We start from the raw sequence: 10361 nt of genomic DNA, 5'->3' as shown, positions 1-10361 counted from the left end.
TCTTTCTCCTTTAGAAGGCCAAAACAAGAAGTCCTTCTCAATATACTTCAAGCTAAGACCCAGCTAGCAAACAATTTTTCTCAGACAGATAAAGCAGGGCAAAAGGATCTAATACAACTTCATTACAGTCTCCTGCTCCTGAGCCCCTTTCTTCAACTCTTCTTTCCTCTTCTAGTGATGGGAAGAAGTCAAGGCATTTACTATCCCTAGGAGTCCATACTCTACCCTGCTTGCCTCTGTAGTAACAGCAGGCAGTTGTGATTCTTCTCCAAAGAGATTTAAACATAGGAATCAGTAGAGTAGGGCATTATGTATCAGGAGAGCAGGGCATAAGCTGCAGTGGGCATAATGTATAATCATGTTAGTTTCTTATCCGTCATAATAAAATAAACGCACCAGTTCCTTACTTTATCAAACCTCTCCCAAAGTAGAGGTTTCCTCCAATATCTGTCATGTTTCTGTTTGGATCACAGAAACATCCAAAAGAACATATTTACTCTGAAATAACTACTCTAAACCATGCAAGAAAGCCTGGGCAACTTCTAATTTAAGTACACACAACACCACTTAGCGGTGAAAATGTGGTCTCCAGTAAATGAGTGAAAAGTTGTAAGACTAGCCTTTTTTCTTCCTGAACATGAACTAGGCCTGATCTTTTCTTGATTAACAATGATGATTAAAGTGTCTTTACTGTAAGAAAGTGTATCTACCAAGTAAAAGAAGTTCAAGAGAGATGAACCTGAATGATCTCCAGAGGTCCCTTCCAATCCCAACTATTCTGGGACAGCAGAACCAGAAGATCCTGAACTTCAAAGATACATCCACTTTGCAAACTTCTCAGAATTATACTACACTTCATAACATTCACCTTGGCTTCAGGTGATTCAGCTTCAAGTAGCATTTAAACAAATGATCCAGCTTAATCTCTGCCTGCACTCCAAAGTAGTACAACGTCTTGGCTCATGAACTTTTACATAGACTTGTGATATAAACAAATGCAACATATATAGAAAACTAAAGACTGATTGACAGCAACTGGAACATAAGCTGTTATTTTGCATTCCATGAAACAGTTGCAAAATCATCTTAAACTTGTGCACTTACATAACCAAGCAAAATAATTAACAAAAAGAAAGCCTTTTATTCAGAACAGATTAGTGTGCCTTTACAAGAAAGTCATGATTTCAACTTACAAAGTCAGCATTAGCAATGCATCTTTCCTGAAGAGAAAGTCTTTGTCTTTTATCAAATATCAACTTCAAATGTGTGTAAAAACAAAACAAAACACAACCTCCCCCCACACCCATACCCCAAAAGCTCTATTTAGAATACATATATAACTTGTCTTCATAGATGACAAATGGATCAATTTATACTTCAGGTCCTTCTCCTCCAGGAACCAGCTATAAAAGAGTAAGACGGTTTTGTGTTAGTGCCATGGATGAGTTATACAAACCCGCATCTGTCGCTTCTTGCTTAACATTTTAGCAGATGGAGAATTCACAGCAAAACACAAAAATGTTTTTTGTATTTGATATTATCCTACCCTCCCAAAAGGGCAAGTTAGTAACTGCCAGAGAAGCACAGGTGTCAAAAAGAAACTCCAGAATACAAAAAAAGTTTAATACTAGAGAGTTCCTATATATCATAATGTTATTTGTTATTCAATTCAAGAAGATGATTCTGCCTACAAAGACTACAGTTCATTTTTAAAAGGACAAAGAGTATGCTTCCTGTCAAGAAGCTTTTCTCCAATTAGTGGTTCTTCCCCAGACTGTTACTATATTGGGAAATTCATTTCCTCTTTCCAATTTTTATTGCAAAGCAGAGTGCAAAGGCTTATAAAGAGCCTGAATCCTTCTAAACATAGCAGGAAATAAGTCAACACAGTATTTTCCTGTGAAGAAAATAAGGAACTGAACAATACAAAAGGAAAAATATGAATAAGAAAAAAAAATTTCAGTCAAACATTGCTTTTACCAAGATTTTCTTAATAATTAGCTGAGAGCTTCTAAAGGCAAAGATCTTTCCTTATTTGGGAAGAGGGGTTAAAAAAAAAAAAAAAACTAAAGCATAAATTTTTTACCTGGAGAAGATTTGCCTCAAAAATAGATACAAGATGTATTGCCCAATACTTGCACTCTAAGAATCAGCAACTTCTGCTTTAAGGGCAAGATACTACCACATCTACTGGATGACCGTAATTTCACCCCATACAAGAAGTCAGAATATGCACTATTTGTTAAGGAATCAGGAGAATAGCCAAAGTGGAAAAGGCTTAGAAATCAAGGCAAGATGGCACTTGCTCAGAAAGCTGGGACACAGAGTAAGAAAGCAGTGATGTGGAGGTTATTCTTCCTTCAGAGAGTCAGCCTAGACTCAAGTCTGTCTTCTTCCTCTTCTCACAGAACTAGGAATGCCCTTATATTCAGATGTAGTAGGCCCTGACTTTGCAGCCATCTATGTAAATAAGCAAAAAAACTACTGTAATAGGTCTATCTTTGTGGTAAAGTGTCTAGAAAGTTGCAGAATTCAGCTTAGGGATGCATAATCACAATATTCAATTATTGGTTCAGTCCTGGTCTACATATATCAACATGCAGTAAACTAAAATCATAGTGCTTCTAGTTCAGTATAGCCCAACAGACCTCTGTATCTTTTCTCAGAGCACATAAAGGCACTGCTCCCTCGGCATCACATGCTATTTTAACAGTTGAATGACTTGACAAGAGTATAAACATCCAAACTGCTGCATCTGTACATAAAATAATGGATGCAATTTAAATGCATCCTGCCCTACATAATTATACAGCCAAGCACTCATGAGTCAAAAGCCACTATATCAACCAGGCTACAAAGAAGATTCCAAAGCCAGAAGCAACTCCCTAACACATCTGAAGACCAGAAAAGGATTCACCAAAATGAAATTATGGTCATCCTATTTTCACGAATTTTAAACTGTAACATGTGACAAGTATGGCAATAAGATCGCTTCTCTAGCCTCAGTCATATACATATATGTCCCTGAAGCTACTTGAAGCAGCTTAAGTAATGGAACACTCAGCTTGAAGTAGCAAATCAAGCAATAATTGAATTCAACAAGTACAGAAAATAAATGCATGCAGTCTCTTTGCCATGATGACTTACCATTGTTATGTTATTTCCATTTAGTAAAATCTGGTCTAGTTTTGTGATTCTTCTGCCCTCAGGTGTAATTTCACTGAAACAGCATGATGGGGGAAAAAAAAAAAACAACATGCAAGTAAATAAGAACATGTAACTATGGAAAATGATTATAGTTTTGATTATAGTACTGACACAAAGCTCTATACTACAATAGAATTTATCAGAAGTAACAAATACATTAGCTATGTCACAACATAATTTTTATACATTGGCCATCTGGGTAAAGAAAGCTACCTGAAGACTAAAGAGATCTACTGTACTTTTCTTCTTGGTACATAAAGACATGGACTTACTCTCTAAATCTTACCAAAATCTTGACTACCACTAATACTCAAAATAGGTTTCAAATAGCAAGATTGCAAGACAAAGTAATAAATACTTATCCTTAAGTGTGCCAAGTTTCCAAGTTTTTGCCTATATGTTACGAAGACTTAAAAACAAACTACTGGAGAGTTCCACACAGAACCTATGCAAAATTAAGGCTATAAATTAGGAGCTTCATTAAAAATATTTACCAAGATAAACCAGGAAACAGATGGTCTATGACATGGCTGTCCTCAATAGATCATCCTCTAGTTTAACTCTAAGGTCTGAATTATTCTGTCAGCAAGCTTTCCAAAAATATCAGAACACTTTGCTGATACCATGTTTTTGTAACTTGGGAAAACAAAGTTTAAAAAGTCACAAGAGAAAGAAATAATACTTACAATTCTGTAACATCTTCTAACACCATATCTGAAAGTCTAGTTTCAAGGAAAATAAGGCACAGAACCTTTAAATTATTTTCATTTTACATGGAAGTGTGATTTTATCTATAAAATAAAATCAGAGTAACATATTAATCAATACAAGAAGTTTCTACTCAGTGAACTCCGAACTCTTAAAAGCAACAAATGAATTAAGCCTAAACATAAAGTTTAGCCTTAAACAGTTCCATCAAAGGATACTGACAAAGTCATCAAATCCTAGAAGCGTTCCAACGATTTCTTTATCACTCTTCATCACAATATGAATGCGTGAACCTATGCATTTGTCCACAAGTTCTGTAAATTAAAAAAAAAAAAAGGGATTAAAAACATGCTTCTAAGCAGAAAGTTTAACATTATGATGAAAAAGAGTAGTTGTCAAGGACACTAGTAAGACAGAGAAAAATAAGTGTTTTCCTTACACAGCTTACTACTAATATTACAAGTCTTTAAGGTAACAGTACTGTATAGACATACTTACTTTGGTGAAGACATATTACTATTGCTGCTAGTTGTATGTTTAATTAGTATGTGATTGCTCAGCATCAAAGTTAGATAATCTTCAGCATATCTTTGTGCTGCATCCAAATTAAAGCTATGAATAATTTCTTTGAATGCTCTCCATTCTTAAAGGCTCATTATTATTCCCCCCACCCCAAGACAGAAATTTAAAACTTCTCTCAATTAACATTTGCCAGAAACTGAACAGTTTACCAATCCAGACATTGCTCCTGAGCAGCCCGAGGAGTGTTATAATGTACCAGGTCCCCACAATTTAACAAAAGACGCAAGACAGAAGTTTTATTGACAAGATATGCCTGTTCTCCTCACCTTTCTTCCCTGACCACCTCCTCTCAGAGGAATAGAAAGCTTATACTACACATTACCTCAGTTTTAGGGGTTTATTTTGTTCTTCCACCAAGAAAACTTGACATTTGAGCTAGGACCATGCAGCCACCTAGCTTTAAGGCGTGACGGGCACGACTTTTTTACGTAGCCCTCGCACGCCGAGGGCGGGAGCCCCGCTTCGCTCCCGCGCCGGCACAGCCAAGTCTCCACACTGCCGCAGAGACACCCCGCACCCCCACCACTGCCCCGCCCAGTCGAGCTCCAACCGCTGCCCTCGCGCACCCGCCGCGCGCCGCCCGTGACGTCACACCCGCCGCCGCGCGAGGCGAGGCAACCAGCGCGTGACGCGCACTCCGCCTCTCGCCTTCCAACCGCTCCGGCCCCCATTCAAACCTCCCGCCACGCGCGGCGCCAGGGGAGCCTAGAAACCGCCCTCCCTCCTCGCCCTTCGTTTGAGGGGAGCCTCCCCACAAACCGCCGCCACAACAACCGGGAGAGAGCGGAGGCACCGCAGCGGCGGCGGCACTGGTTACCGAGCGGCAGGAGCTGAGACGGGTTGGTAGTCGCGTTGGCGGCCATATTGGATCCAGGCCTAACCAATCGCTCCCGCGGAAGTGAACGGTCCCCTGACGGCGAGGCCCACTCTTGGGTCGGAGCGGCAGCCCCTCCTAGCCGATGTCCGAGCGCTCGGCCCTCCCGGCTGCGCTGGGCCCGGGCCCAGGCCGGGCAGCGGGGGGGACATGGCCGCCGTGGCCGGCCCCTAGCCACGCAGGAGGGGCTCTGAATATTTTTCCTCTTAAGGCAGACCTGGTACCTCCTTCTCTCTAATCAGCAGGCAGGGGCTCGGTCGCTGTCTGCACGAATGCCGTGCTCCTACCCCCTCGGCTGCGGTAGGGCTCAGTGCCGTGACCCAGATCAGAAATTAAGGGATTTAAATTCTGCTTCAAAGTGGAAAAGCCACTGTGCCATCTGCGCCCGCTTACTAACTAACGTAAGCTGTAATGTTACAGCAGAGAGCGAGCCCCGCTGTGTTTAAGGGTGAGCATGGCTCTCTGCCCAAAGCTTCGTTATTTCCAAGTGCTTTAAAAATCCTCCTGATTTCTCGAATTGCTTGAAATTTACTGCGCTTAATGGTAGCGCTGGCTAATATTAATGACTCGAATTGGAGATTGTTGTCAAGCTTTAGTCTCTTCTCTTTTGAAAAATTAAATATTTTACAAAATCGTGTTTTTCTGAAGGTTATTGACTAAATACTTTGACTAAATACTGTCACGCCAAAATAATTTTAACTAAATATTTTTCCTTTTGTGGGAGATGTACATAGTCACTGAGGGTAGACAAAAGAAAAAGATAAAACAAAAGCCAAGCAATATTGCATAAGCAGCAAAACTAGAACTGTCTTGAAACTAGACAGGTTCAGAGCTATATGCAGTGCTCTGAATCAAACGACCACAATTCATTAAGGTCATCTTAAATACGTATTTATCCTAAACATGCCATTAATGAAATTCTTGTGCAGCTGAATTCACAATAATGAAGACAGATGACCCTTCACATTTCAGAAGTTTTTTATCTCTTGCCTTACTGCCTTTTCCCATATTTTGATCAAAATAATCATTTTGTTCTTCAGGGTTTTTTGTTCATTTAACTAATGGTTTTCTATATTTTAATATTCATATCTAAGATTTTTGTCTTTGTAAAATATACTTCAGTTTTCTAATACTCTGAGACATTCATGAAATCTCTAGCCCATCATTACTTTCTTTGTCTTTTATCTTTCTTACTTTGTTTACAGGAGAAGTTTCCAAGTGAGAGATCATAATCCCAAGCAGTGTCATGGTCATTAATTCAGATTGTTTTTGCTAGTATTTAGGGTAAGAGCCTCAGAAAAAATAGACTCCACACAGGAACTGAGATTGCAACCAGCAAGAAATTAGTTACAAACCTCAGTTCCATGCTACGATTTCATTTATGCTTATTAACAGAAATCCTAGAACAATTATTTTTAGTCACATGCTCTCTTCTACAAATTCACAATTCCTTCCTTTAGGAAAGTGGGCTATACCTAACAAATTCAGTGAAACTACCAGCTACTGCAGGCACTGCTCACCTCTAAGGCTACTTCTAGATATATAAAACATACTTCTCTTGTAAAGGTTATTCATCTCAAGAAGTCTCGCCTCAGATAATCTGCTCTGATAACTTTGATTATCACTACTAAATTCAGAATGAGTGACAAATGCTGATTACTATGCTAATGACATAATAGCTGGTGGTAGCTAAGTAAATATTACTGCTGAGAGAAAAGAACTATCTATATGGCCAATTGAGTTTGTTCGAGTTTGTTATTGATATTTATTAAATATGCATTGAGAAAGTAAATTCCATTAGGAAAGTTCCAACTGAGACTTTTCCAGGAGCTTTTGTTTCATAGCTGTTCTATCTCCCTTTCCATTTCATAAAAAACAAACACACAGTGTTAGCTGTGAAAAAGACATAGAAGATGTCAATCAGATCGATTTTCCAGAACAGGCTGATGTCATTCAGTCCAATGTTTAACATTTTTATTGCCTTAGTGGGAAAGAAAATTTCAAACAATGAAAAAAAACTAATAACCTATTCAGAGAAGCAATAATCCACAATTATCCAGCAGTCTCATTGTAATGTCCCTATAATGCAAAATCCATAGCAGTGAGAGTACTGCCACATTGCCCTTTCTTCAATTAACTGAACGTGAGATAAAAATACTCTCAGGCATCTCCTTTTTTTTTTTTTTTGGTATATCTCATTACTGGAGGAGATAATGGCTCATATTTCACACATTTTTCTTTTTTGAAATTACACTGAACATCATAAAAGTAAGTTACAGAAAAGGCCTCATAAGGAATCATTCTCTTGCCAGTGAAGGATTGTTTCCTGCAGTTTATCCTTTGTTCCCTAAAGTATATATTTTATGTAATGGAACTGCTGTTGAAGTTGAAGAATAATATGTAATTATAGACTTTATTGTTATAATTGGAGCTTCTGGGTATTGTGTTAATGATGAGGTTTTCTTTGAGCATTATTCTTTTATAGTTTTTTTTCAAAAAGAATCTCTTCTGATTTCCACAAGGAATCCTAATTATTAAGAGTACAATCACTAGCAAATGCTGTTGATTTAAATAAACAGGACTGACTCCTAAGAAAGGTTAATGAGGGAGCATGGTCTGTGCACAGCAAGATAAAGATTTTAACGCTCTTGTACTAAATTTGCTTGTACTCTTGGGAAGTCTTTAAACTCTCTTCCTCAGGATATCCTAATGTATGTTTAGTAGTTTAACATTCTAATGGAAGGAGAATTAACTTTATTTTTCTAACTTTAATCCATTAATGGACATGCTTCAAGTTAAGCAACCCCACAGCTGACTTCTCTCAAGCTCTGAAAACATCATGAAGCCCTAATTTGTTTGAACGGCAACACTTTGAAAATGGAAGATCTATGCAAAAAAAAAAGCTTTCGGACTAAATTTTTATCTTTTGTTTTATTTTCAGTCCTCCGCAAACCCTCTCACCTATGTGAATTAAAATCAGAGATGTGTGCTGCCATAAATTAAGCAGCCTGGGCGTTTAGTGTTTTCTGTATTTTCACAGTGGCTTTGAGAAGGGTGAAAAAAGAAAAGAGAGAGGCGGGATTAGTTGCCGCTTTGTCCCGTACCTGCCCCCTTTGCGGGCACCGCGCTAGGCGGGGCGCTCCCGGTGGGAGCCGGCCAGGCGGCGGAGTTTTTCCGGGAGCCGACATAAAACTAGCGTGTTTCGGTGTTTTTCGTTTTTTGTTTTTTTTTTTCCCCCGAAAATGCCTTCGGAAGGCGGCGGGACGGGGACGCCACTCCCGGACGCGGGGCGGCCCCGTGAGGGCGCCGGGCAAAACCAGCGCGGCGGCGGCGGCGGCAGGCGCTGCCGCCGGCGCTCCGCCCTGCCCGCCTGTCCCTTCCCTCCCCCGGCGGCCGGGCCGGCGCTGCGGAAGGAAGCGGCCGCGGCGGCTCCGCGGGCCCCTGGGCGCCGGGAGGCGGAGCGAGCGGCCCGGGGTGCCGCCGCCATCGCCATGGAGAAGCGGGGCGCTTCCCCCCCCCCGCCTCCGCCGCCGGCCGGCCCGCAGCGGGGGCCGGTGCTGCACATCGTGGTGGTGGGCTTCCACCACAAGAAGGGCTGCCAGGTGAGGGGCGCCCGCCTGCTCCCCGCGGGGCGGGTGGGGGGCTCGTTTTGAGGGGGAGTCGCTGGTTTCCGCGGGGTCGGCAAAGCTCGGGAGCGCGTTGGGCCGGCGGCGGCGCCCTGAGCCCAGCGGCGCGACGGGCGCGGGGCGCTGCCGGGGCCGTGACTCAGTTCGCCTCGTGCGGGCAGCGGCTGTTGGCGTCTGTGGAGGCGCGCGCGGCTCTGCCCTGCCCTCGCCTGAGCGGCCTGAGGCGCGGGGCGGCCGCGGCGGCGCGAGTTCCTCACGGCCGGTGTCCCCCCATAACCACTGCTGATCGGTAAGGGCCTAGAGGCTGAGGGGATCTCCCAGAAGGTCAAAAAACATACATATATATATATATATATATATTTATTTATTTATTTTTTTTTTTTTTCCTGAGGTGAATCCACTAGCGTCCTTGCCTCAGCCAAGGATGGAGCTGGGGAGGCCTGAGTGGGGCTGTGCAGGAGCCCTGACGTGAGGAGGGGATGCCTCCCGGTGCTTTATCCCCCCAGCATGGGGTGAATCCCCGAAGTAAGAATCGAGTCACCTACCAGAAAGCAGAGAGAGAGCTCTCTGCCCCTGCGCTCGGTCTCCTGGAGCACTATTGACTCCTTGTCCAAAAGGATTTTAGTGTATTTTATCCTCTGTTTTCTTTTTTCCCCCTCATTTTCTCTGTGATTTTCAATTTTAAGAGCTCTGTTACAGTGGAGGATTTTTTTTTTAAAGCTTGTTTTGTGTCGGTAGGAATTGAATTTGAGCCAACAAAATAATGGCTATTCAAACAGTGTTTTGCTTAATGCTGCAGTATTAAAATAAAACCGGTATTTAAGCTTCTAGAGTCATTACGCGCTTTGTGATTGGGCAGTCTCTAGAAGTCTTGAGGTCGAATAAATACTGACCTCTGCTTAGAAAGACAGTGAGTTTTGTGTTCAGAAGTACACATACATTTGAAATGATCAAATGATGAATAACTGTTCTTTTCAGATGGCTGTGTTGTTGTTGTTTTGTTTTTAAATATGGCTATGTTGAAGGAAAATTTTGAACTCTTGGACTTCCCGTTCCTAAAGGGAAAAATAATCAGTTGTCTGCAGATTTTGTTACCCAAATAGTCACCAAATATAGTTGCTTCATTATTATCGGAGCAGGTAGATATAATTTTGGAATTGATTTGCTCTGAGTTTGCATGACTAGCAGTATTTCTGGTAAACAAATGGTGTATGAAGTGCCAGTCAGGGTAGTTGTAATGATCAAACCCAAATTTTGTGTCTTGAGCTTCTAATTTACATCAGTGAATGTTTAACACAAACTGTGTTTGTTATAATTGTTCTCTTCCCTTTTGTTTCCTTCCCCTTTCTTCTTTTCTCTCATTA

The 10361-nt window shown here is 41.5% G+C and overlaps 2 protein-coding genes across 2 annotated transcripts in view; one reads left to right on the top strand and one right to left on the bottom strand.

Moving 5' to 3' along the window:
• Nucleotides 1-1121: 1121 nt before the first annotated feature.
• Nucleotides 1122-5584, bottom strand: LSM5 (LSM5 homolog, U6 small nuclear RNA and mRNA degradation associated). The gene is made up of 5 exons (XM_013948194.2): nucleotides 5315-5584; nucleotides 4134-4229; nucleotides 3894-3921; nucleotides 3148-3220; nucleotides 1122-1403 (listed from the first exon to the last, which is right to left on the bottom strand). Exons 1-5 carry the CDS (start codon nucleotides 5358-5360, stop codon nucleotides 1371-1373), a joined length of 276 nt encoding a protein of 91 aa, XP_013803648.1. The 5' UTR covers nucleotides 5361-5584; the 3' UTR covers nucleotides 1122-1370.
• A 3278-nt stretch (nucleotides 5585-8862) lies between these two features.
• AVL9 (AVL9 cell migration associated) overlaps nucleotides 8863-10361 on the top strand; it is a 44246-nt gene continuing 42747 nt past the window's right edge. The window contains exon 1 of the mRNA XM_067291280.1: nucleotides 8863-8973. Within this exon, the coding sequence (XP_067147381.1) occupies nucleotides 8863-8973 (111 nt within the window). The remainder of the gene's footprint in view (nucleotides 8974-10361) is intronic.

This window comes from Apteryx mantelli, chromosome 2 (genome assembly GCF_036417845.1).
Source record: "Apteryx mantelli isolate bAptMan1 chromosome 2, bAptMan1.hap1, whole genome shotgun sequence".
NCBI classification, from domain to species: domain Eukaryota; kingdom Metazoa; phylum Chordata; class Aves; order Apterygiformes; family Apterygidae; genus Apteryx; species Apteryx mantelli.
The sequence above is the reverse complement of the archived record's forward strand: the minus strand, read 5'-3'. Positions and strand labels throughout refer to the sequence as shown.

Bases quoted from the DNA above. Each gene is read 5' to 3' on its own strand.
- LSM5 (XM_013948194.2), bottom strand. From the start codon at position 5,360: ATGGCCGCCAACGCGACTACCAACCCGTCTCAGCTCCTGCCGCTCG. The intron at 4,230-5,314 runs GTAACCAGTGCC...TTTAATTTACAG, and splicing joins GTCTCAGCTCCTGCCGCTCG to AACTTGTGGACAAATGCATA. The intron at 3,922-4,133 runs GTATCCTTTGAT...CTAGACTTTCAG, and splicing joins AGGATTTGATGACTTTGTCA to ATATGGTGTTAGAAGATGTT.